At 37.6% G+C, this 27,876-nt stretch overlaps 1 protein-coding gene across 1 annotated transcript; it reads left to right on the plus strand.

The window, feature by feature from the left end:
- Positions 1-381: 381 nt before the first annotated feature.
- On the plus strand, positions 382-27,108 carry LOC102689245 (gamma-secretase subunit APH-1A). The gene is made up of 7 exons (XM_006626898.3): positions 382-975; positions 5,823-5,993; positions 10,566-10,639; positions 19,324-19,446; positions 21,073-21,200; positions 22,224-22,347; positions 23,288-27,108. Exons 1-7 carry the CDS (start codon positions 863-865, stop codon positions 23,323-23,325), a joined length of 771 nt encoding a protein of 256 aa, XP_006626961.2. The 5' UTR covers positions 382-862; the 3' UTR covers positions 23,326-27,108.
- Positions 27,109-27,876: the final 768 nt, after the last annotated feature.

Genomic DNA, 27,876 nt, shown 5'->3' on the forward strand with positions numbered 1-27,876 from the left:
TTTTAAGGATACAAATTTAAAAGGAGATGATAACATTTTGAGACTTGCTACTGTATTTGGGCGTGGGATGAATATGAATAGAGTGACATATTATTCCTAATACTATACAATAAGTAACGGTAAAATAAAATAACACGCTTTACACGAATTTATTTGCTCTTATTCCATGCAAGACTGAGGTATTGTTCAATTCAATATAGCAACGTTTAAATGGTTAATTTATAGAATAAATGTAAATAAATAACCATGTTTGATGGAGTTCTGCGTTAATGGTAATGTACTCTTGAGTTCCCATTCAGAGCAATTTTCCTCCTAACCTGCCAATACCTTGATACAAGAACAAATGTGCGTGGTCCCTTTAAGCGGATCTGCAGCCCTGGATATGAGGTAGCAACAGTGACAAACCCGGAAGGGAAAGGAAAATAACTTGAAACAAACAAAATCCCTAGCGTGAGTGGCTCTGCAACAAAAGGAGAAGCAGAAACGAGTAAATTATGAGCAAAGCACAAGAAACCAAAAAGCAGATGCGAATGAGCTGTGGACAGCGAGCGGATTGTTAAGAGATTCGCGAAGGTCCATTGTTCCTGCAGTCTTCACAGTAACAGGTTGTGCGGGGATAACTGAGGGATATGAACTGGAACTAGCGTATATACAGAGATTTCTTCAACTCATACACTTAATTTTGCATTTATGCCTCCACCGAGACCTTTTAATGCTCTAAATAACGAAGACGGATAAAAAAACGTTTACCACTTTTTAAACGCTAAAATTACTTATGCGTTTTAACATGCGATTAAGTACTCTTTTGATTTGATTTTTCTTTTTAGATTTCACAAAGTCTGTAAATGGTAGTTAGATAGCAATGACTGTTGCTGTGTTTTTCGGGTGTACATTTATCGCCTTTGGGCCAGCCTTCGCCCTTTTTATTTTCACTATCGCCAGGGACCCTCTCCGAGTTATCATTCTGATTGCAGGGTGAGTGAACTTCAGCTGTGGTTGTGCGGACTCACATGCGCTGAAAAGAAAAGCCTCGATAAAATTGATTTATTGAAGTCGATACGTGTTCAAATGTATTGGCTATGACTACAGTATATGTGATTCTGCTGTATTTATGAAGTATGGTCCCGGTGTGCTGAAATAAATAATCTAATTAGCGTGACGCGATCTGATCCTAGAGACAATCAGCAAACGTAATTTTCTTGGTAGCTCGGGGTTATTGCGATTATCCTGCTAGAATAGTTAATTGAACAACATACGTAACTATATTATAAGTATGTCTGTTACGGACAATTTGAATTTAAAATGACATATTCTTAGTTTCTTTCTCATAACGAGACAATTCATTGTCATGTGGGTTTCCAGACATTCATCACGTGAAACAAAGGCATATGTCTTTAATACAGTTTTGTATCATCTCAAGTAAGAAACTTGTAGTAAACGAGTTATTAGTATATTCGCAAAATAAGATTTTACTACTAGGTACTAGCCAGAATAATTGAAAACCTTTTGGTTTGTATGTTATAAATGATGTCGTTTTCAATGTTCTAGTTCTCCTTTTTGGCTAAATGTAGTACATAGGTAAGAGAAGATCACTTTGGCCATATACACATCATGTGTCTCATGGAGCGCATACCACAACTTGCACTCCATGAGACACACAGACAGGGAGAGAGAAGCTTGGGGTCAGAGCACAGGGTCAGCCATTTATACAGCACCCATGGAGCAGTTGGGGTTAAAGGCTTTGCCCAGGGGCCCAACAAAGTAGGATTTCTCTGCCGCCTACAGGATTCGAACCGGCAACCTTCCAGCCACGGGCGCAGATCCTTAGCCACAGAGCCACCACATTGTACATTTATGTGTCAGCAGGTTCTGTCTTGTGTACTATTTAGCTTCATTTACTGCAACCTAGTGGGTAGTAGCTAGTTTTAAGTACCATCACAAATGTTTTGCACGTATAATTAATAATTGCTTACACTTATATAGCGCTTTTCTGGACACTCCACTCAAAGCGCTTTACAGGTAATGGGGTCTCCCCTCCACCACCACCAATGTGCACCATCCACCTGGATGATGTTTATCATGTATCTACTGAGGTATGGTGACTTTCGGAACTTCATATAGGATCACATTTTCAATTTCAGGATGAACAACTTGTTAAAATGACATCTTATGTCAACCTGTGTCAGTGGGCATTCTGCAGGTTCAACATCAGACATCATTCTTGGCATCACCTGTTGAATCATATAGCTGCACAAGCTAAAAGATCAGGGTTTTTTTTAAAAGCTTACTAAAACACTGCCCGGAATAAAAACACTTTTGGGAAAAAAAAAGTATAGATTTCTTGCAGACTTGACCAAAATATATTTGAAACAAAACAAAGTACTGGCAAAACATGGGCATTACAATTTGAGGTTCGCCCTGCCCTTTGCATTACATAAAACAGCCATGTGCTCATTAGTTGTAAATGGTGTTCCTGTCCCTGGTACAGCCCATATATGATCAATGGGGTTTACTTCTTTAGACTGGTGAAGCCCTGGGGAAGTTGTGATGCCCTGATTTTTTATTCTTTCTGCCTTAAGCAGGGACATCATTTTCTATTAAAAAAAAATACTGTACTCTTTAGACAGATGGCTACTAACATTGATAGGCAGCAGCCCCTCCAGGAAAATGTTATTGTTTCAAGTAAACGTTACCGCACCCTTGCAGACCACTGGGTGAATATTTTGTAGTTCAATTGCTGTGCACCTTGGGGGCTGGAATCCGTTTGGTATTGTGGCCTTATGATTTCTCCACAAGGAATCCCCATGTTGGGCAATTCTGTAGCTCAGCACAGCCACCATCTATGATCCATTAAAGCCTGTCCTGGATGAAATGCACATTATAACACATACTTTGGTACAGTGGCACAGACTGAACATCTGATGTCTGTTAGAACATGGGAAAGTGTCACCTCCATATTTGCAGCTTCTGGTTTCTCTTCTCATTGCCAGTACGGTCTTTTGCAAAAATATTTAGGGCCATTTTATTGTACCACTCATATGAGACTGCATGCTTCTTTTTTTGGAAGTGTGGCAGTATCCTACTTTTTCAGTGTACTAGTATATGATGTAACTAGCATCGTAGTAGCTGATCACATCCTGTTGGGAAAATTGGCAGGTTTAAGTCGATCGGGAAGAATAATATGATGCAGACCTTTCCCAGTCATAAAACTGTGTGCTGGTCCCTCCCAGTTGTTTAAGGTAGAGTGGTGAATCTTTAGCCCTGTTCCTGGAGAGCCCCAGTCACACAGATTTTGTAGTTCTCCATTAAATCAAAAACTACTAAAGATTTGAAACAGTTCCATTGTGAACAGTGAAACAGGTGAGGTAACTATTGTAAAGATCATTTAGGACTAAATTCTAAGTACTATTTAGCACGTAAGGACCAGAGTTCTCTTAATTGATCGCATTACTTGATGGTTAATAAGTATCATCCAGGTGTTGCTAGTCTTTAAAAACAGGTGACCTAAAACAATAACTGGGTATGTACTGTACAGGACCAGGATTTGGGACCCATAATCTAGAGGCTCACCGGGGTTTTTTTCAGTGGTACTATGACTGCAGTTAGCTCAAAGTATAATGTGTTACTGTTTACTGACAGTAGAGTGATCTAGATCTTGGAAAGCCTATATTTGGAAGAATATGAAAAAATAATTTGCCCATCCAACAATCTGGTCAGTCTTTATTCAGGGTTAACTAGGATTAAGATCATTAGCACTTTAGGCTGTGGCCTAGTGAATGTGCTGTACTTTGGTCCTTTGGAGCCAAGAGATAAGAAATGTATGGAGGCAGAAGCTAAGCCTAACTTCAGTTATAGCCTGGACTGGATAGACAATATCAGTTTTGTTTTTGAATTTTAGGGGATGTTTTTATCAGTGCATTTGAGAAACAATTTTCTGGAATTGTGCTGTTGTAAAATAAATGAATTTGTCAAACAGGAACATAGAAATGAGATGGGCACTAACCCATCTAATTGTAATTGTGGAACATTTTAGTACCACACCATATGAACATTCTGTTATACTAAAAGCTTTTAAGGATTTTGACTTAGATGCAGGTGCCAGAATTTTAGGAACCCCATCTTGTGATTGTAGTGATCTTATATTGTATAAGTGTCTTCTCTCATTTGCATATATTGTTTTCTGTTTTGCAATACAAAATCTGTTTCTCAGTTGTTGTTAATTAATTACTCAGTCTTAAGTTAAATTGTATTGCATTTTTGTTGCTGCTATTCATATTAAATTAATTATAATTAGTCTCTTATTTGTGGCTTTATATAATTTAAAGTGCCTTTGAATTGTAATTTTTTAACACTTTGATTTTATTTAAGGTTTTCTTTGTGGCTGTATATTCACACCATGAAGAGTTTCTCTCAAGGATCATTTTATTGCAGATATGGCCCATAGTGTACAGTGGGTAGGAAAATGAGAGAATGTGTCCTTTGCTGCAATATAAACAGGCTTATAGAGTTTTGAAAACAACTAATACCTTGATGCTTCATGTTTAGACATGTTAAAAGTAGTTGTTCATAACCCTCTGGGTTATTGCATTTTGTGGAGAAATGGAAACACCCTTGTATATTTGTCTTTGATATCACACCTTAATCATGAGTTTACTGTGTTGGCAAAAAAAAAGTGCTTTATGCTTCCTGGTAATTCACTTTTAGAGTAGTCTTTCCGGCTGCACTCCACAAAGAAAACGGTATTTCATTCAATTAACCGTTTCCTTTATTCACATTAACATTTTTATTTTATTTATCCCTGATGTGCCTGCTTAGAGATTTTTGGAGTTAGGCTTTGAATTCAGGCATACTTAGTTTACTGTTTTAAGTCCAGACTGATTTTTTTATTATCAGTCTTTAATTGATTAAAAGATTAACCTGTCCCTCAAAACCTTACTTTGTTTGCTGGTTTTCGCGTGCAATCCACCTTCAAGTATTAGGTTTGTAGTTTCTAAATTTGTATTTATTCCATTCCTAATTAAACTAAGCACAATATGAACCCTAAAGGTTGCATTAATAAATGTATGTACTGAAGGGCCTTCCGAAACACTTTCCTTGTGACTGTCCAGTGTTCTGGTGCACATTTCTACTTATACAGGTCACTAGTAATAATGGCTTTTGTGTTATCATAAGTCTAAATAAAGGTAATATGTTCTCTGACTACTTTCGTTTTGAGTTCCACTTAAAACAGGTCTGGTCTGAGACAGAAGACCAAGGTCTTCTAGTTTTTGTTTCATCCTGAGATAAACAATTTTGGTCTCAGGATTGACTCATTGTCTAAATTGCCTTAAGTTAGAGCTTTCTTTCGTGCTGCTTAGTCATTGAAGGGTTTAAGTTCTTCTATAAAGCCTCTCCTGGTTGATCACCTCTCCTGTAATTCCACACTGAGTCAAATTGTCACAAATATTTGTCTGGCTTGTGCGTGTTCTGACTAGTATTATAGGTCAGTCTCTTAAGTGTTGCTCAAAAAAAGCTAATACCTTGTAAAGTTGAGTTTTTATTGCTCTGACAGAAATTAATATCTTAATATGGATGAAATGTGAAGCACTATTTGTATTTTCAAGACTGTACTCCTCTTCAGAAAAACAAGCATTGGGACCAAATCAAAACTAAAGATTTTTTTTTCAATGCAGAGGACTTTTGTTTCATTCCATTTGTTGTCTATGGATTTTGAATTTGCATTTGCCTTGTGATATGACCTCTTGGCTGCATGAATACAGCTCTTCTGTTCCAGAATATTACAAGTCTCTTCTCACTGCCTCTCACTTGCTTCTGTCCTGCAGAGCTTTCTTCTGGCTGCTGTCCCTGCTGCTTTCTTCACTGGTGTGGTTTATTGCCATGAAAGCCACTGGTGGCCAGGACTACCAGTTGCAGAGGGGGCTCCTCATTTTTGGGGTGATGTTTTCTGTGATCCTGCAGGAGGTGTTTCGATTTGCCTACTACAAGCTGCTGAGGTGAGTTCAGATTTCTATATGCTTAAAATCCCTGACAGGTCGTTGTTGATGCTGCAAAACCGTCAGATTTGCTAAGCCTGTGGGCTGTCATGTGTTGACACTGGCAAGGTGTCAGTGTTTTTATTACTGTATTTAGGTTTTATAGAGGAAATGCAACCAATGTCACTTTAGTATTCCGGGATGCCAAGAGGTGTTAATCATAATGATTGAATCGTATCAATAAACTTTTCAATCATGTAAAACGTTCGGATACATACTGCCTTGAAATGTACTTATGGCTCTCCATATTTTTTTAAATATAGGATTTTCATTTAAATTGTAATCTAGAAAATGCCAAGTTGCTTTATTCTTTCCAATGTGAGGATATTAAGTCAGAAGTACTTTATAAAATCTATCCAGTTTGACCAGTCTCTAAAATTTTGCATCCCCTGTTATTCTGTGTACAGGAATTTCAACATAACTGTAATCCATTTGTTCCAGAGCTAGCAAAACTCAAACTTTCTTGTGACAGATTTTCTTTAATGTTTTTACTGATCCACATGCTCCCCAGTTTTTTATTGTCTGCTTCCTTAATCACTCAATTCGAGACATATCTTTGGTCTGTTGTCCCAGACACAATTTCCTCAATTCATACTGCTTTGTTTTTGCTGCTGACATACAGTAAGTATATAATAAAAACAAGAAGCTAAAGCCTTTTGTTAATTTCATCCTGCTTTACAATGAGATGAAATGTGGAATTTAATTGTTTTAAATTTACTAAATATTATCTCAACTAATAATTTGAAGTAGTTCAGGTGGATAGCTGCGTCAGCATGCATAGGCTGTAAAGGAGCAAGTAAAGATTTATTCCATGCTGAAAAGAGACACAACATTTTGGCCGTGGAGCCTTCTTCAGGTGTGAGCTTTCTGAGTGTTATTCTGGGTGGTATCAGAGTCAAAAGAAAAACTATTACATTTCGGGTGAAATCCTTTAGGAATGATATTGTGTCAATGAAATCTGTAAAGGTATAGAAGGTGATTAGAAAGCCTGGTCCTGGAACAGATCGCTGTGAAGAGATGGAAAGCTAGTTTAGTAAGAGAGGGGGACAAGTGACCCAGGGAAGAAGAGAAGGAATGACAAAGAGATCTAGAAAAAGATTTGGAGGAAGGCATAGTGGGTCGCAGCAGATGTAGGTTGAAGTAGTTCAGGTGGGTAGTTGCGTCAGCACGCATTGGCTGCAAAGAAACAAGTAATAGGTTTATTCCATGCTGAAAAGAGAAGAAATAAAACGCCTTTTTCAGGTGTGAGCTTTTGAATAATTGAATGACCCTGTTAAAGATTAAAGATCTCCAGGCATAAAAAGTCGTCTGAGTTTATTTGAATGCGAAGTGCGGAGCTTTCAGCCTCTGACATTCAAGGAGGACTCCTTCCAAACCCTGTAGTAACAACAGTAAAACTAGAAGTTATAATTTCATTTTGTTGTACAGTGCAAAAGCTATGCAGTTGTACCATCAATGCTGTCAGACATGAACTGGAAAATAAAAAGGTGTTTTTTATATATATAGTAAAACATTCCAGCAGGCATCTTATTTATATCACTGTTGATAGTTTGGGAAGAGAAAGGTTATTGTAAGACCTTGTCTCGTTGTCATTAAGCCAGGTAAGTATCCAGCTCCTCATGCACAACATAATTACATAATGTTTAATCAAGCAAGGAAAAAAGTGACATAAGAAATGCAGATAGTTTAAAAATACTCTGGATGTGTGCGATAACACTTGTGCATCTGTCTTGTGGAGTATGTTTTCTGAACAAGAAAAGCAGCTTTTAGAAGGAACTTGACAACTGGTTGTGATCTTTATTACTCCCCATTCCTTCTTTTTTCCATGTATGGTTCTTTTTTCAATGTATGAAATGCAGAGAACAGTCAGCTCAACAAGAGTAAAGAGAGTGACATGTTTTCAGTAATGTCCAATGAGTAATAGATGTTAAGGGATTAAGGGGTATAATCTTAATAATTTATTTTAAAATTATTTACTTTTCAGGATCCCCACATTTATTAATCATTTAATGCACCTTCAGAATGCAAATGTTTGGAAAACAACTAAATCAGATTGTTATTTGGGGATCCTGACAAGTAAATAGTGCAGGACCATTATTTAATTGTACATTTATAGCTTTAATAGCTCTTTAAAGTGGCCTGTTGGAGTGATTTTCAGCTTGGGGGTGAAGAATTATTATAACCACCTGTATATTTCTGGCATCTTGGCATCTTGAAAAACTAACAGAAGGTAGGGAAGAGACGAGAGACAAAACAGAGCTCCTATGTCAGAAGCTCTTGCAGACTTTTTCATTCCTGAGCACCCATGAAGTGAAACTAATACTATTGAAGGGGGATTTTCTTAGCAACATCTGTTGGTAATAGCCCTTGCTTTGTTAAAGCATTATTGTTAGTGGAGTATAGATGCGTGGAGCTTTGGGGTGGCAAATTATTGTAACCACTTGTAGATTTCTGTTGCTAAAAGGTAACTTGTCATCTTGAATAACTAACAGAAGGTAGGAAAGAGATAAAAGCCAAAATAGAGCTCCTATGTCAGAAGCTCCTGCAGACTTTTTCATTCCTGGTCACCCATGAAATGAAACTAATACTATTGAAGGGGGGATTTTCTGAGCAACATCTGTTGGTAGTAGCCCTTGCTTTGTGAAAGCAGTATTGTCAGTAGAGTATAGATGCCTGGAGCACTTTTCAGTGACTGAGGCACAAATTAAATTCCTCTTTGTTAGCCTTTCCACTAAATAGAGATTAGATTGAATCCTTTGTACTTTTCTTAATTTATTTGGTAAGATATATGGTAAAAATGCCTTTTTGTAAAAATATTATAGTAAAAATGTAATAAGAGAATATTGTCTTCAATAACAAACCCACAGGAATGGCAAATTGCTTTTAATTACTGTATATACAGTTCATTCACCTTGTAATTTTTGAAAATGTATTGTGTTACAGTATGGAATCATTATGTATTTGTGATTTTTTTACCATTGATCAACGCAAAACACTGCATAATGTCAAAATGAAAACAAACATCTGCAAATCCTCATAAATTAAATATAATATAAAAAATAAAATGGCAGACTGAATAAGTATTAATAAGTATAAGTCTAAATAGGCTCTGGTGCAACCAATTGTCTTTCAAAGTCATGTAATTAGCTAAATGGGATCCACCACTCTACCCATCTTATTTGAACTGCCGATTTGTTTTAAGACTCAGCTTTCAGAAAACTACTCCTGTACCACTTGGGACTGAGTGAGGCTCCAATTGCTCACCAACATCACTGCACGCCTGCAGGTTCTAAGCCTATCCCAGAGGCACTCTGCCACTTGTGCAATGCAGAGAGTCAAGTAAATGTCATCACCTGGTTACTTCACTTACACGTCTTTACCAGAAATCCATCTATCCATTTTCTAACCGATTTTCCAATTCATGTTGGTGGGGGAACAGGAGCCTATCTCAGCAAGCAGCGGGCACCAGGCAGGGTATATCCTGGATGGGATGCCAGTCCATCGCAGGGCAGACAAGACACAAACACAGACATATAATATTAATAATAATAATAATTACTTACACTTATATAGCGCTTTTCTGGACACTCCACTCAAAGCGCTTTACAGGTAATGGGGACTCCCCTCCACCACCACCAATGTGCAGCATCAACCTGGATGATGCGATGGCAGCCATAGTGCGCCAGAACGCTCACCACACATCAGCTATCAGTGGGGAGGAGAGCAGAGTAATGAAGCCAATTCATAGAGGGGGATTATTAGGAGGCCATGATTGGTAAGGGCCAATGGAAATTTGGCCAGGACGCCGGGGTTACACCCCTGCTCTTTTCGAGAAACACCCCTGGGATTTTTAATGACCACGGAGAGTCAGGACCTCGGTTTTACGTCTCAACAGAAGGATGGCGCCTGTTTACAGAACAGTGTCCCCATCACTATACTGGGGCATTAGGACCCACATGGACCGCAGGGTGAGAGCCCCCTGCTGGCCCCACTAACCTCTTCCAGCAGCAACCTTAGTTTTTCCCAGGCGGTCTCCCATCCAGGTACTGACCAGGCTCACACCTGTTTAGCTTCAGTGGGTTGCCAGTTGTGAGTTGCAGGTTGATATGGTTGCTGGCAAAGAGTCAGCTTGCAAACCTCAATATGCACACCAGGGCCAGTTGTTATGGATACCAGTTAACGTAACAGTATGTTTTTGGACTCTTGGAGGAAGCGTCCAGAGGAAATCCACGTGAACCAGGGGAGAACATGCAAACTCCACACAGATAGCACTCCAGGTCCAGAATTGAAACCTGGGCTCTAGCGCTGAGAGGCAACAGTGCTAACCAATGTGCCACCATGCTGCCCTTTACTGGAAATTCACATTTTAAAATAATCATGCTGGTAGTATTACAGAGGTTTTTAATATCTATTTCATTCAGCTGCTGTTTAAGGAAACTAATGACTGCTCTGACTACTCAAACTGTTCTGACTGTTGGAATGTGTTCAGACAACTTTTATCTGTTAAAAACTCTTGTGTTTTTTTACCTGCAGAAAAGCCAATGAAGGACTGGCAGCACTCAGTGAAGATGAGCACTCACCTATATCAGTCCAGCAAATGGCTTATGGTATGAAATATGTTTTTTTATTTTCTAATGCATATATATATAAAATATAAAACATAGTCAATAAATGTTCAATATTTTTTTTCTGTTTCTGTAAATATCTAGCTTTTGAACTTATTGACTTTAAGAAACAAATGTCTCTTTGGAGTTTCCATTACTGTACAAATCCCATAACCTTTGAAAACATTTTTTACAAAAATAATATTGCAACCTAAAATAGTTGTATACATACCCTTTGCAGATTTTGTATACTCAGATCCTATGTTTCTCTCTGTAAGTTTTGCTTTTTAGAGTTTATTTATGAACATCTTAAATTCACCTGGATTTTTAAGCCGTTGCTGCTCCAAGTGTAAGACTGTGTATAGCAGTAATTGTGTACTTTCTTTGCTTCATGTAGCTTGTTCAAACCCAGTGAAATTTGTTTGCATTTTAAGGTATTTACAGTGCCTTGCGAAAGTATTCGGCCCCCTTGAACTTTTCAACCTTTTGCCACATTTCAGGCTTCAAACATAAAGATATAAATTTTTTATTTTATGTGAAGAATCACCAACAAGTGGGACACAATTGTGAAGTGGAACAAAATCTATTGGATTTTTGAAACTTTTTTAACTAATAAAAAAATGAAAAGTGGGGCGTGCAAAATTATTCGGCCCCCTTGCGTTAATACTTTGTAGAGCCACCTTTTGCTGCGATTACAGCTGCAAGGCGCTTGGGGTATGTCTCTATCAGTTTTGCACATCGAGAGACTGAAATTCTTGCCCATTCTTCCTTGCAAAACAGCTCGAGCTCAGTGAGGTTGGATGGAGAGCGTTTGTGAACAGCAGTTTTCAGCTCTTTCCACAGATTCTCAATTGGATTCAGGTCTGGACTTTGACTTGGCCATTCAAACACCTGGATACGTTTATTTGTGAACCATTCCTTTGTAGATTTTGCTGTATGTTTGGGATCATTGTCTTGTTGGAAGATAAATCTCCGTCCCAGTTTCAGGTCTTTTGCAGACTCCAACAGGTTTTCATCCAGAATGGTCCTGTATTTGGCTGCATCCATCTTCCCCTCAATTTTAACCATCTTCCCTGTCCCTGCTGAAGAAAAGCAGGCCCAAACCATGATGCTGCCACCACCATGTTTGACAGTGGGGATGGTGTGTTGAGGGTGATGAGCTGTGTTGCTTTTACGCCAAACATATCGTTTTGCATTGTGGCCAAAAAGTTCGATTTTGGTTTCATCTGACCAGAGCACCTTCTTCCACATGTTTGGGGTGTCTCCCAGGTGGCTTGTGGCAAACTTTAGACGAGACTTTTTATGGATATCTTTGAGAAATGGCTTTCTTCTTGCCACTCTTCCATAAAGGCCAGATTTGTGCAGTGTAAGACTGATTGTTGTCCTATGGACAGACTCTCCCACCTCAGCTGTAGTTCTCTGCAGTTCATCCAGAGTGATCATGGGCCTCTTGGCTGCATCTCTGATCAGTCTTCTCCTTGTCTGAGCTGAAAGTTTAGAGGGACGGCCAGGTCTTGGTAGATTTGCAGTGGTCTGATACTCCTTCCATTTCAAGATGATCGCTTGCACAGTGCTCCTTGGGATGTTTGAAGCTTGGGAAATCTTTTTGTATCCAAATCCGGCTTTAAACTTCTCCACAACAGTATTACGGACCTGCCTGGTGTGTTCCTTGGTCTTCATGATGCTCTCTGCGCTTTCAACAGAACCTTGAGACTATCACAGAGCAGGTGCATTTATACAGAGACTTGATTACACACAGGTGGATTCTATTTATCACCATCAGTCATTTAGGACAACATTGGATCATTCAGAGATCCTCGCTGAACTTCTGGAGTGAGTTTGCTGCACTGAAAGTAAAGGGGCCGAATAATTTTGCACGCCCCACTTTTCTTTTTTTTATTAGTTAAAAAAGTTTCAAAAATCCAATAGATTTCGTTCCACTTCACAATTGTGTCCCACTTGTTGGTGATTCTTCACATAAAATAAAAAAAATTATATCTTTATGTTTGAAGCCTGAAATGTGGCAAAAGGTTGAAAAGTTCAAGGGGGCCGAATACTTTCGCAAGGCACTGTACATTTTTAATAGCATCCAGGGGTATGTATCTGGCAAACTTGTGTGTCTTGAGGTTTTCATTCCAACTTAGTTTTTAATTAGTTCTTGATCATTTAATGATTCGCTTAATTGGACCGTTTGAACAGGTTCTCTCAACTTTTCAGGTTCTATTGCTTTAAATAGACCCAGATCACTCGAGTCCTTCCTGACCAGAATTCAATAACAGAGTCTTATACAATCATGTAAATTTAACAATGATGCTAGTGTTCTGACAACAACAAAAAGTAGTTTTTCACTTAATGTTCCCACTCTTAATAAGCATACTAAAAAGACAGAAAAGAGTATTGTATTTTCATTAAACATTGTAAAAGCAGGCTTTCCAATCCAGGTCCTTGTGACCCAAGTGCCTTGAAGGTTTATTTAAAGAGCCTTTACTATAAATGAGAGTTAGCTATTTGGTCCAGCTGCCTCATTTGGTTGCTAGTAGCTACAATGCCTTGCAGAATTATATACCAATTATCAGACTATACCAATGGTGTCCCATTTTGTCAAATTACTAAATGATGCCTATTCAACTGGCTAAGTATGGCTGTATTTAGAGGAGGGGAGTATAACATGTCTCAGTACACTATGGTCTCCTATTTTATGAAATTTTAGATATGTGCACATTTTAAACAATATTTTATTTGAAATCTGAATGCTCAAATTGTTGACTGATAAGATTTAGATAGCTTATAGTAAATGTCAGACAAAATTGAAGAGAAAAAAATGAAATATGTTAATTGGATAAGTATTCAGACCCATGAACTCAATTTGGTGGGAGTACCCTTGGTACCAATTGCAGCCTAAGTCTTTTTGGGTGTTGAATCAAATCAAATCAAAGTGTATTTATCAAATGCACAAAAATGCAGCATGCAGCAGTAGTTGCTGGCAATGAAATGTTTTTTCTGCGAGCTCACAAAAATCACAAAATTAAGGTTACGAAAATAAGGTTACATAATAATAGTAATAATGTAACAGAAATTGAATAAAACTCAATATGAATATTGTGCATGGTGTATGCAATATATTATGTCCAAGTAGTGCAGTATCCTGAATACAATGAAAACTGCACGTCCATATAGCCATTACGGGTGATTTGCTAAAGGAGCTGCAGGTTGGCTGTTTACCAGTCTTATTGCCTGGAGGTAGAAGCTGTTCCGTAGTCTGTTGGACTTTGACTGAACGCTTTGGTACCGTTTACCAGACGACAGGAGGGAAACAGCTTGTGACTGGGATGACTGGGGTCCTTGAGAATGGACCTGGCCTTCTTAAGGCATCTGGCTGAGTAGATATCCTGGATGTTTGGTAGCTCACAGCCGGTAATGAGCTGCGCTGACTTCACCACCCTCTGCAGTACTTTGCGATCCCGGACAGAGCAGCTCCCATACCAGGCAGTGATGCAACCAGTCAGGATGCTCTCAATAGTGCACCTGTAGAAGTTGGCCTGGATATGTGACGGCAAGTCAAGGGTCTTTAGCCTACGGAGAAAGAACAGGCGCTGCCGTGCTGTTTTGACCACGGTGTTGGTGTGGTGGGTCCAGGTTAAGTCCTCCGAGATGTTAACTCCCAGGAACTTAAAACTGCTGACCCTCTCCACCGCAGTCCCATTGATTTAGATAGCTGTGTGATCTCCTCCCTGGTGTTTCCTATAGTCCAAAATCATCTCCTTAGTCTTACTGATGTTCAGAGAGAGGTTGTTCTGCTGGCACCATGCTGCCAGGGTTTCAACCTCCTCCCTGTACGCAGACTCTTAACCATCTGTGATCAGGCCGATGACTGTTATATTGTCCACAAACTTAATGATGGAGTTTGAGTTATGCCTGGTGACACAATCATGGGTAAATAAGGAGTAGAGGTCAGGGCTAAGCACACAGTCTTGGGGGGCTCCAGTGTTTAGAGTCAGGGTAGAGGATATGTTGGTGCCCACCCTCACCACCTGCGGACGTTCCGTCAAGAAGTCCAGGATCCAATTACAGAGGGAGGTGTTCAGTCCCAGGTCCTGGAGCTTGATGACTATCTTTGAGGGCACTATGGTATTGAATGCTGAGCTGTAATCAACAAACAGAATTCTCACATATGTTCCTCTCTTATCCAGGTGTGAGAGGGCAGTATGGAGGGCAGTGGCAATAGCATCTTCTGTTGACCTGATCTGGCAACACGCAAATTGCAGTGGGTCTAGGGTGTCAGGCAGTGAGGAGGTGATGTATGCTTTGACCAACCACTCGAAGCACTTCATGATAACTAATGTGAGTGCAACAGGGCGGTAGTCATTCAGGCAGCTGACTCTGGGTTTCTTAGGAATAGGGACAATGGTGGTTTTCTTAAAGCAGCAAGGAACTATAGACTGAGCTAAAGAGAGATTGAATATGTCCGAGAAGAATCATAAGAATCATAATCAGAAACTTAACTTGGGTTCGGTCAGAGAAAGGAGTCTTTGTTGTGTACACAACGAGCAAACACTTAGCGGGTTAGCAAGAGAAGCTCAAATTACAGTGGGTCTTTCTAGCTTATATATTATATTGTAAGCAGGTTGGGGTGAATCATTATCACTCGTGTTTCTAAGCAACAGAGCGGGAGCAGAAGTACAAGGACAAGAAATAAGGAAAACAAGGTGCTAGTGTTGCATACCAGATGTACCAAGGAGTACTCCCAGAACCTTGAGGCCTTGTGTGACTACTGAACTGCAAACCTTGTAGCTCGCTGGTAACTCTTTATTACCTCATGAGCAAATCTCTACTAACATTGTACACTGGCTTGATACAATTTGTGCCTAATCTTCTAGGTTTGCCTGTAGTATTTACCTGTATTTTGCACCATCCATTGTTCCATCAAACCTGACAATCTTCCCAGACACTGTGAATGAAAAGCACCCCATTAATATGATGCTGCTACCACCATGCTTTCATGTTGGGAGGGTGTTGACAGGGTGATGCATAATGTTGGATTTGTGCCAGGTGTTGTGTTTGGAATAAAAAGTTCATCTCTGGTCTTCCCACAAAGCTTTCTGCCACATCTGCGGTACCATTTACATTCTTTGTTGCAAATTCTATCAGTAGTGGCTTCTTTCTTGACAGAAACATTATTATTATTATTATTATTATTAGATTCTTGAATTATCACATACAAACATTTTATCTCCTTATACTTTTCACACTGATTATTTACTTATCGCTCCTCAAAGGGCCATTTAATTACTGCAGATGTCATGAACATTATAGATAACATAAGAAACATGTTTCTCCTTAGTTCTAAAGCAATGCAATTGTTATGCTGATTTCAAAGTGTGAAGAGTGTGTTCAATAATACTTGCCTTATTGAATTTTTCTTTAATCGTGTGCACAATCCTGCTTTTTTTTAGACAGTGGCATATCACCCTGGAGAAGCGGTTTAGCTGTAACTTTGTAATTTCTTCCAGCAGCTAGTTTCTGAGGACTCCTCTGGGGTTAGCCCTTAGGAGCCTCTGGCACAGTACATATTTGTGCATATTTGTTAAACCTTTATTCTGACTAAAGTATTTGATGTGAATTTAAAATCTATACATTTGTACATTTCAGAGTCGAGTTTTCCCCTTCTTTTGTCTGATTTATAGAGATGGTTTTTGATTCATTTTAGTGACTTCAAATTGTTGCATCATAAGCCTCAACTGTTACATCAGCATGACTTTAGAAATAATAGGTCTTGCATAACAAACTTAGATTTATTTCAGATTCAAATAACTGTAGTTATTTAAGCAAGCAACAACAGTAATAGCCACAATTGTTAAACTTCCTTATAAAATATTAATTCTCAAATCACAGGCTTCAGGCATTTGGGGAAATGTGTGTATTTTGGATTAAAATTGGTTGATAGAAGGGAGTACAGATAAGGGAAGAATGCTCAGACTCTTGTGATGTAATTAGGTGTGAAGCACTGTGATCTAAAATCGGACCACTGTTCTTATAATCTATGTCAATGATCTGTATTCTGGTTAAATAAGTAAACTAGTCACATTTGCAGGTGATGCTAAATTAGAAAGGTTAACTGTAGAAGCAGTAAAACTTATAATAGTAAACTTAACAGTAAACTTAACTTAAAATAAATTAGAAAATAGACTGCACAACCTGGAAGATTGTTTAATGTAGACAAGTGCAGGGTAATGCATGCAAATGCAGTAAAAACAAACTATAAACAAAATGGACAATTCAGAGCTTAAAAAGGCTACATATGGTTTTAATGTTGACATAACTTTTAAAAAACTTGAACCTTTTTAGTTTTGAATGGTGAAGGAATCTGACACAAGTTTTTAAAATTCTCAAAGGCACTGCCAGAGTAAACCCTGTGCAGCTCTTCATTGTCAAAAGTGAAACATGAACTAGTGATTACAAATAGAAACAGGGGACATACATTTAAATCTCACAGGAGACACTTATTCAAGTAAAGTATTATGGGAGTATGGAACAAGCTTCCAGTCATGTTGCTGAAGTGGAAATCCTGGTTTCTTTCAAAAAACAATTGGAAGAGATCCTCAATTACTTACAGACAAACGTAATGAATAGATGGGCCAAATGCTCATTTCTCAAGAGCTGAAATAATTCCAATAGGTTTGGTACAGACAGTTAAGCAATATTTTGCAGTGAAATCAGTAGTGAGGAAATTGTTCTTAACAGCAAAAAAAAACAGGCTTGATTTACTCTGCAGTCGCATTGTGAGCAAATTTTTATCTAGTAAATTCAAGTTAGCTGTTTGACCGCAAGGAGTATACACCATAGTGTTTAGTCAATCCCTTAATTATTCTTAATGTGTTAACGGTAGTGATCTATGGCAAAAACAACTGGACTATGAAGCTTTCCAATGCTTCCTTCTCAGAAAAAAAATAGCATTAACCTCAATGGATTGTGTGTGGTATATTGCATATACCTGGGTCTGCCACTGTGTGGCATATGCATATCTTTATAAACTTAAGGTGTTTTAAAGTTTTTCCTTAGTCTAAATATTTGGTACTTCTAGTTACCCTGTGCTAGACAATACTGGGCCACAGGAAAGAGCCACCTATCCAGCATAAAGACAGGACAAGGCTCTTGCAGCTGACAGAAATTAATAAAATATATTTTTTGCTACTGTAAGCTATGTACAATATCCATCTTAATTAAACCTCCTGGACAGTACTTGGCTGTAGTTGATGCCTGTTACCAAGACACAGTCTTATGTGGTGCCTTTTCAAAGGAAATGTAAAAATGGAAATTGTAATAAAAGTAAAACTACTCTACTGTCTTGTGTAACAATTTAGAAATGTATCTTTCAAATGCCAGTAACAAGGAAGGGGTCCTATTGCTGTTTGTCAAGTCAGTGGCAGGGCTGAGCCAACATTCAGCTTTCATTGATGGCAGATCCACTATTACGACCCTGTTTATACATGTTTGTCCATTCACAGCTTTATAGCTGCCTTCAGTCAACAGTCAATTAATGTATCTGTTTGTTCTCTGATTTTTCCTGACTGCACTGTTCAAAAGAGTTCAGGTTTTAACCCCAGGGTCCCAGCCAAGTTTCACTTGGACATTGTGCAAGCCCAAAGTTGTACAATCAGGCCTCCCTACATTTCTCCTAATCAAATCAAATGAATGATTTCCCAATTCACCTGATCTATTGTGTAGTGGGGCAGCAGCATTAAACACTGCTGCCCTCTAGTGGTGAATTAAGTTAATCCTCTTTTATCTGTGAAGCACTTTGGGATCCTTGGAATTAAATTCTCCTCAGTCAGAACACTGAGAGGAAGTGTCACCAATGTCTTGAACACGTTTTATAGAAATTATTGATAAGGTTGTTTTAGTTTGTTTCTCTTGAAGGGTTCATGCTGTAGTGTTCACATCCAGTGGCAACGTTTTTTATACTTTGATCCAATTATCAGTCCAAAAAAGCATTTCTTGTTTTCAGGACTAAATTTGTGATGCATACCTACATGAATACTTAGTTATTATTTGTTTTTGTCTGGGGAAAGCTTGATCCTCTGACCTACAGCTTCTTAATTCATCAAAAAAATTGACGATCCTGAAAATACTGTCTAAATCCTGTCAATTGTTTTTTCTGTAGCAAATCTACCTGAAACAAAGAAAATAAATACTCAGACCATTTTCAAACTACAGATTATAAATGATTTATGACCATTTTAATGGTCTGTTATTGCAGTGGGTGCAGTCTTTGTTGTCAAGTGTTTTAATGAATCCAAAGTACATCAAGTGTAGATTCTACTTCTTTTTCCATTTTTGACTGCTTGTAAAGGTAAAACCTGAAATGAAAAAAAAATCAATTTGTCTGTCCGTAAGGAATTGAGACTTAAGCATCTAAAATGCAAGAGTGTCACACTTAATTTTTCATTTATAAATTGTTGTTTTTATAACTCATCAAATGTACTTTTATTTAATAACTAGGTAATAAATGACAAAAGTGATGTCTTTAACCTAAGGTTTTATCTCTGTGCACATTCCTTCTATCAACATGTGATGATGACTTTGAAGCTAAGAAATAGCCTAAATGAAGCCAGTTTATCTGAAAGTATCAAAACTACAGTTTTAGTAACAGTTGAAGTGATGTGCTCTTCTTCTGACTGCTTTTACAGTGGCTGGGCTGGGGTTCGGGATCATGAGTGGAGCCTTCTCCATGATCAATATCCTGTCGGACTCTCTAGGGCCGGGGACTGTGGGGATACATGGGGACTCCCAATACTACTTCATCACTTCAGGTGCGTTGCCTTCCTGAGCTTTTAACGAATCATTCAGCATCAGTAACAGGTTGATCCTTTAAAATGTATTTTTCCCCTACAGAGCCCAAGAGTGATCATGTTCACAACCCATCCCAATGCTTTGCACCTGTTAAAACACCAATTCTGCTGCTTTCAATTCAGATATTTTATGGAATCTGATTTGCAACATGCGTTAGATTTTTTTTTTCTGCAACTAAATTATATTTCAAAATTGTTTATTTCTCTTCCAACATATTGGGGTGCTTTTCAATACTGGACATTTTCTGCCATTACACTGTTATAGTAACTTCGGGTCATTCTCTCGGTCTTTTTCTAGGTGTTTTTCTTCAGTGAAACTGATCTGTTCTTTTCATAATAGTCTGCTGTAATTTTATGTTTGAACTGGGTTTTATCAGGTAAATGAATAAGTCAAAAGGCTCCCAAGAACAAAGCAAAACGCTCGTTGACTAAATTAATCTGTATCAGTATACATTGTGTGTTAGTTGTTTAACAGTTGCGTTTAATCTTTTCCTTACTTATTGTTTCAGATGCATATGAAGTATTACTGCATAATACCAATAAAAATTATTACTAAACTCACAATAAAACGGCTCTGCCTCCGCTGTAATGAAAAGTCTTTCTTCATTCTGTCTTGTTCTAGCATTTTAAATTGTAATATTTGTCTTTATGGTATTATAATCAGTACTCTTAAACCAAGACTCAGGTGGTTTTTTAACCACATTTCACTGTACTTGAAAGCAACTTTCTTAGTATCTTGCTGCTTCCAGAGGAAGTTGTGCATCTAAAGGCTATGTGTGTATTGGTGAGATATAGAAGGTCTAGACAGCAAAATTACTGATGGGTAAAGAAGACCATCCTAAATTGTATAGACATCAGTCATTCCCATGTCTTCACATTTGTTTGTCAAGGTCCTTTCTACATTGTAGGCAGCATGTAAAGCACTTGCCCCTCTTAGAGGCACACATTGGTGTGGAGCACATGTGGATTGTTATTACAAATGTTGACCAGCTCCAGCCACCTGCACAGATGATGCATTTTGGCCTGCGTGTGTTTATCATGACCTAGTTGGCCCTGAAAGGATCAAATCTCTGGCAAATTCTGTGGACAGTAGGTCATGCAGAGGCAGGCATTGTGCAGTTGTCTGTACTGTGAACAGACATGAACAGAGCTGTTTTAGAATGATACACAGTACAGGTTTCACTGAAGGAAACGGTAATTTGGTTCTGCCTGCCATCAATTATGATTTAAACCAAGTAACATACTGGATATCAGATGAAAAAGAATCTACTGTTCCTGTACAAACTTCAAAGGGCAACAGTTTCCTCACACAATTATGTTTACTTTGCTTTGTTTCTGACATTGACACTGGCTTCCTCACATGGTGAAAATCTCTTATTAATGAAAATTACACGTAAGTGTTTGAAGGCGTATTTCATTTGACATTAATGATACTGTACTTGTATGTGTTGGCAAACAGGTTGAAGGAGGAGGGATGGGGAGGGCACATGTGGGTGGCTGGACAGTGAGAAGCTGGGGGAAAGTGAAATTCTCTTCCAGGTTTCAGAGGAGCCTTGTTCAGTCCCTTGTGCTCTGTCCTCCCCGTAGCCTTCATGACGCTGGCGGTGACCTTGTTGCACACTTTCTGGGGCGTGCTGTTCTTTGACGGCTGCGAGAGGAGAAGGTGGTGGGTCATCGCCCTGGTGGTGGCGCTGCACCTGCTAGTGTCAGGACTGGTAAGACAGCCTCTGGAGGGAGACCAGTGGGGGGATGGTGGATGTTACAGAAACCCAACCAATTTAAAGCACAAGCTGCTATCTTAAAACAGAAGAACAAGTAAAGGTTTATTCCATGCTGAATAGAGAAGAGAAGAAACACAATGTTTCAGCTGTGGAGCCTTCTTTAGGTATCTACATGAACTACTTGAACTATCTTAAAACTGAATTGTTTTTTACCTTTTATTTGCTGCAATACAACCTTCAGAATACCAGTGTTTGGCTCCTTTTTCTTTATGATCATATATTTAGAAATTATTCATCTACTTTTTAAGACCTTAACCCATCTCAGTGCAATACTGTTTTTCTGACTAATGATTTATGGCAGTTCTTTTTTTTTTTAAAAAAAATTTAAATGCATCCTTAAATGTTGTATTAATATTAGCCTAAGATAATGCTTTTCAAGGTCTGCCATGTTGGTCTGTCTGTCTGAAGCCTCCTACTTATTCTACTTAAATATTAAGCTAACATTGCAGGAAAGAAAAGCTTTTTTGTTGTAGACTTAGCAATTTGTGATAAGAGTCTGTTTTAAATTAAATCCAGCGCCATCATTTACCCCAGCACAGATTGAGCTCTACAATAACAGGTTGCTGCCGCCATCGTGCCACTATCCATCTCTGAGCTCAGAAGTGCCTGAGCACTGCTATGTGCAGTGCTGTCTGCGAGTCAGGAAGTTAAGCGCTGTCCTCTCCATTCATCACTGAACACCCAGTACCTGTGACATGTTAAAAGAGCAGTGGGCTCAAATTTGGGTGGATTAGGGGAGTCTGTCCTCACTTTCTCATTCTTTCCATGAGCAGTTGTGGCATTTTCTTAGTTGCGAGTTGAGACATGAAAAACACTGATGGATATAAAAAATGGCAATTCATATTCCTATCCCAATTAAAGAACAACATTCTTTAGTGCTTGAATTATTAAAACCAACATTTTATTAGTGGGCTTAAGCTGTGGTAGTGTTATATGGACTCTTCCTTTTTTTTCCAGACATTCCTGAATCCATTTTATGAGGGGAGTCTACCGCCTGCATATATAATCATGGTAGTAATGGGTATATGGGCTTTCTTCTCATCCGGAGGATCTCTTCAGAACATACTGCACGTCTTGTCGTGTAAGTCCAGATCTTACATCTGTAGTACTGTGACTTAGTATATTTCTGGTCAGTTTTATTTTAAATGGACTGTAGCCATCATTGGATGTATAGTCTGCGTCTGTGAAAACAGTTGAAGATCATCTTCTGCTCTGAGTTTCCCTCAATTCACTTTGTAACATATAGGCATACCCAGCTTTTGTTTTGTGTACTTAATTATCATCCATTTCAGTTATGGAAGAAAAAATGTTTTAATTTACTTTGAACTTTACTGATTTTGCTAGAGTACACCACTGATATTTTACAGAACTGATAAGAAACCTTAGCACTACATTATTTATGATTTTACATGTACTACAGTTGTAGAATGCTGATAGAGTGTGCAAGGAAGGATGCACTGTGGATGGGACGCCAGTCCTTTGCAGGGCACACACACACACACTCTCACAGGCCTGTCGGGGACAAAGTACAAGTTCACGAAGAAAGCATGTCTTTGTACTGTGGAATGAAATCCACATAGCCATGGGGCAAACATGCAAACTCAACACAGACAGTGAGGCCAGAGGCCAGAATTGAGCTGTGCCATGCCACTGTGTCTCTCCTGATAGAATTCATTGCTAATTAGTACTGTAATCCTGTGCTTGATCTTTTGTTCTTCATCTTCTTCATTTATATGGTAGAGCAATCCGATAGCACCTACTTTTTTGTAATGTATTTATAGTAAACTCATGTAAGACCTGCCTAAACTTTAAACCATCCTTTAGTGTGATTCAAGTCTGCTGTGATAAATCACTGAGTTTCTAGAGACTGTATACGTCTTGTCCTCACAGGAATTTATGATCAGATACGTGCAATACAAGTACCTTAAAATAGCTTTGTTTGAAATGTATCTCCTTAAAATCAAAGTTGATGTGTTTTGTGAAAAATGTGCTACTCATATTAATTGTGTGTGTTTTTTCAGGTAGGAAAAATGGCGTGGATTCACAAGTAACTTCTTAAGTCAAACACATTGTCATTTCTGGCCAAGTGATCGTAACGAGACTTCCAGGTTTTGTCAGAATACTTTGGAAGAATAAATTATACGGGAGGCTCCAGCAGTTTATGGGCAGCAATATGGGCACAATATTCCATTGTCCCTCACAAACCTGTCTGAAGAATTATTCTACAGGGAACTGAGTAATACTGTAACATATGTAAATGGACTAAGTAGTTTTTTAGGTCTCTGTTGACCAGTAAGTGTAACTAAGAACTTGTGCAGTGTAAACGTGAGGTTCAAAAACACAAGGGATCAGTTTTTTAACCATTTTGATTCATATTCTCTGTTTTTTGTTTCTTGATTTTTGTTTCTGGAATAGGTCTGTGCAACATGTACTAAAATATAAAAGCTAAGCCCTAATATCTTTATTCTGAGAACAGATTTTATTAAAATTTTAGTTGTTAAAAATGTTATACAGCGGCATAATTGCTTCATTGTAATTTTTCTAATTAGTATTAACTAGTATGATTTCAGTTTAAGCAAAAAATGTTCCCGTAGAGGAGCTAGGTTGCATACTGCCAGTGATAACTTCCTAATACTGCTGTTCTGTTTTTAAAGGCCTAATTTCAAATCTTGCTGCTGTCACTGGTATGCTCCATTTAGTGTTTTTGAAGATCTGTATTTAGTAGTTTTTCTGGACTCTTGGGTTATGCAAAGCAGCCCCTGAATTTTGAATCATGATTCTTTTGATAAAGTTTAACGTCTCCCCTAAAGAGTAGGACATATTGTCAGCTATGCTTCCCTTTTACATACGTGACATTAGATTCTGGCTACTGGAACAATTATGTTGAGGTACATCACTCAAGAGTGCAATAGTGTCTCACCTAGGGGCTGAACCTACAACCGTCCAAAGCCCTATTCACTACTCCACACTGCTGCAGTTCTGTTTTATATAGATATAACTTTCTTTACCTCCCACATGAGTCGCGAAAGAGGGTTAGATGCAGTGTTACATTATCTGTAATATTTCTGCCAGCCATGCAAATTCAACAAGTTTCATCAAGGTTAATGAAAGATAAAGCTTTACAAAACACTCTTTGTATCTTTGGGATAGGAATAAGAACCTATCAGAAAAATGCACTGCCACCCTGAAAGCCTTTTTTTTCCCCCAAGACAACGTATTTGAAAATGTAGTGGTTTTGGCAGGCTTCTGCTTAAATACTGTACATTACCTTTAATTGTCATTCAACTAGTTAACTTATTCTGGTGCAATAATAAAAAGGTTGCTCAGATTACTTATTTCTTTGCACATTGTAATTTATAGTGCCGTGTTATCAGAAATGCATCAGAGTGGATAATTATGAATCCTATAGACTTTACTTGATACTTGTAATTGTCTCCATATGTTTAATGTCATTTGCCAAGATCATTAATTTGGGTTTTTGAAGACTCACGTTTATACCTACTTTTGTTTTTTTATTACAGTATTTTTGTCTCACACTATTTTTTCAAAACCAGATTTTCAAAATGGGCTTAAAAGAGTTTTGTTTTTTTAGGGTGATTTTGTTTGTTTATGGTGATGAAAGTAGTTTCTGAAAATACAATAGGAAATGTTGATGGATACACATCCTTAACCCCAAATGTATGATCTTTGTATTATCTGCAGACTTTATAGTTACAAGGCTGCTTTGATTTTACTTCTGCTCTTTATAATTAGTTTTTGTTGTTAAAATCTTTAAGGAAGTCCAAAGGAATGTTCAAATAAATACTGCTCCTTTCAGTCCATACATATGGCAAAAAAACATGCATGAAACCCCCCCAAACATCACTAGCAAACCTTTGGCAATCAGTTAGGAACATTTGTACTCTTAAGATGCTAACAAATAAAACAATTGTGTTTTGAATTATTTTTTTTAATGGAAGTATTAAAACTTTGATCTTAAGGATATCCACGAGGTGGCGCTGTTCGTTGACTATTGGAAATCTGAGCTCTGAAGGACATCCAAGCCTTAGACAGATGCTACCTTAGCCTTGAAATCAAGAATATTTCAAGTTTTTTTTGTGGTAAAGAATGAATAATCATTTTGAGAAACAGTAAAGAATGTCCCCAACAACATCACCACGTGTCTTGGCTACAGATTTTTTTTTAATATTCAAATTATATAAGTCATGCACATTTAAAATCATAACAAAATTACATTAGTGGTTAAGATTGGTATTTCATTTTCTGTTGTCAAAAACCTAATTTTTGTACAAGCAGGTTTGTTAGAGAAATAAACATTTCAATCATGTAGAAGTTTTGGTGGAACCACTGCAGTTTTGGGAGAACTTATAAAAAATGAACACCAAAGAAGCTTCTTTTGCTACAGTATATATGGTTGCCAGTAGTAGCAAAGCTCCTTTTGTAATACACTGAAAAGCAGCCAAAGACAAAAAATAGTGCTGACAGTGTGTCAGCTCAATACATTTCAGAAAATAGCTCCCTGTTGTAATTCTCAAAAGTGGCTTCTCTTGAGAGCAGATTTGAAAGTTGAGTGTTTTGTGATTATGTATAAAGTGTGTCAAGGCAGCTGACACCGGAAAGGGGTACGGTTGATGTCCAGCAAAGCAATACAATAAAGATTACAGTGTTATTTTAGGGGCAGGTAAGATGACATCGGCTGCCTGCACGTGTAATATTGTTTGAAGGGACAAAGCTCCCTCTTCACTGTAGCTGGAAGTCTGGCTCTGCAGAAAGTTGTTTAAGGTAAAGATGTGAAAGCAGCTGTGGAAATAAGTGTCTATTCAGGCTGGTTTCTGGTTTGGTTGGACAAACCCTTTGATTTAATTGTGGTTGTGTGAGCTTTTATTAAGCTGTGTGAGTCTTTGAGTCAAAGTTTTTTTAATAATTCTTTGAACAATACAAATTCTCAGGTCGGTTCTTTAAACAGATATACAGGCTCAGAGGTAACCTGACTTTAAGCTTGTACAGAGAAAAAGTTGGTTCTGCTTTTCTACTACTTTTAGACCTTTTTACATAATGTACGCAGTATTAGCAGGAACATCTGCAATGTTATCTCTCTGGTTATGGTTGTATTATTTGCAACCTTTTCTTTCCTGATAATAGGCAGATTAACTATTATTATAGTTTTAAAATTAAAAAAATCTTCCAGATAATTTTACCCCCACCTTCCCGTCTCCTTAGTATTCATAATACTTGTGTTTGTCCAGTTTCTAACACACTGCTCTTCAGTGTTTCTTTAGTCCATGTAATTTGATCCGTTGATTCATTTGAACTTCAGAGTCCAGAGAGAATAAGAGGAGGGATATTCTGCACTAGTTTTCTCTGAAATGGCTAATAAATTAAGCTTACAGCATTGCAGAACAGTTTCAACACCTAACTGCACCATATACAGTATAAAGACGATGAAATTAAATTGGCTCCAAGCTAACAATTTAACGGGTGCACTCTTAACAATGGAACAGGGAAACACAGGAGTGTACTACATATGGATTATGTATGCAAGATTATTTTTGTAAGTAGCAGAAATATCCCAGAAATACTTTCTTCTGCTGTTTTCTTGTTTTGGCTTCTCAGTAGTTTATAGCATTAGTTTTAATTTGGTGCTTTAATTTCAAATGCATTTTTTTAAGAATTGTTAATTAAAATTAGTAAGGTTAAAAAGTTTATACACAAGAGCCCAAGTTGAATAATACCACTGCATTTAACTGTATAAAATGTGCCAAAAATATGGGATTAAAGGTCCAGGTCACAGAAACAAGTAATCTCTTGAATTTTGTAATAATAATAAACACATTGTACAGTTTATGTATTTGATTGTCATATTTGTTTGTTTTCTTTGCATAGGACCAGTAACTACATTATATGTAGTCTTTCATTCATATTTCCTTCTTGGACTTCGTGCAAAGATTTACATTCAGCTCTAATGATAAATTTAATGCTGACAGCTGGTATCCAACCTCATAACTCTTAAACTTATTACCATTAATGATAATATTATATGATACATGATGTAAAAACTGTTACTCTTTAATAAATGTGGCATTTTTCCTGTAACACCTTCTTAATCTTTTTAAGGTTACTTAACCTTAAAACCTTTTACAAGTAATACAAGTAAACATTCAAGTAAATTAAAGCATCCAAATTGTGATAATTAGCGATTACATCATTATATTCAGTTTAATAAGCAATTTCATGACTTATCATGTACTTATCAGTTGTTACAAATGAACATTTCACAAAAGTTGAGAATTTGGAAATAATAGAAACATTCACAAATGTACAAAAATAAAATTGTAATGGATTATGCAATTTGACACTGTTAAAAATATGCATTTACATTTAATAAAACATTTTAACAATATGTTGCTTAAGATAGCTTTAAATTTCCCTGAATTTGTTTTTTGTTCAGTTGTTATATAGCAAATTGGATATATTAATTGGTATTGTGTAGTTTTAGATTGATATCCATTCCCATGTTACAGAATTATTTATTCTGATGTAATCTTGACCTTGAGACCTTTTTCTTCTTATGAAATGTTTGATTCCTACTTCTTATGCTTTCTGGGATCAA

The sequence above is a fragment of the Lepisosteus oculatus genome, chromosome 3 (genome assembly GCF_040954835.1).
Source record: "Lepisosteus oculatus isolate fLepOcu1 chromosome 3, fLepOcu1.hap2, whole genome shotgun sequence".
Lineage (NCBI taxonomy): Eukaryota > Metazoa > Chordata > Actinopteri > Semionotiformes > Lepisosteidae > Lepisosteus > Lepisosteus oculatus.

Bases quoted from the DNA above. Each gene is read 5' to 3' on its own strand.
- LOC102689245 (XM_006626898.3), top strand. From the start codon at position 863: ATGACTGTTGCTGTGTTTTTCGGGTGTACATTTATCGCCTTTGGGCCA. The intron at 5,994-10,565 runs GTGAGTTCAGAT...TTTTACCTGCAG, and splicing joins GCCTACTACAAGCTGCTGAG to AAAAGCCAATGAAGGACTGG. The intron at 19,447-21,072 runs GTGCGTTGCCTT...TCCTCCCCGTAG, and splicing joins ATACTACTTCATCACTTCAG to CCTTCATGACGCTGGCGGTG.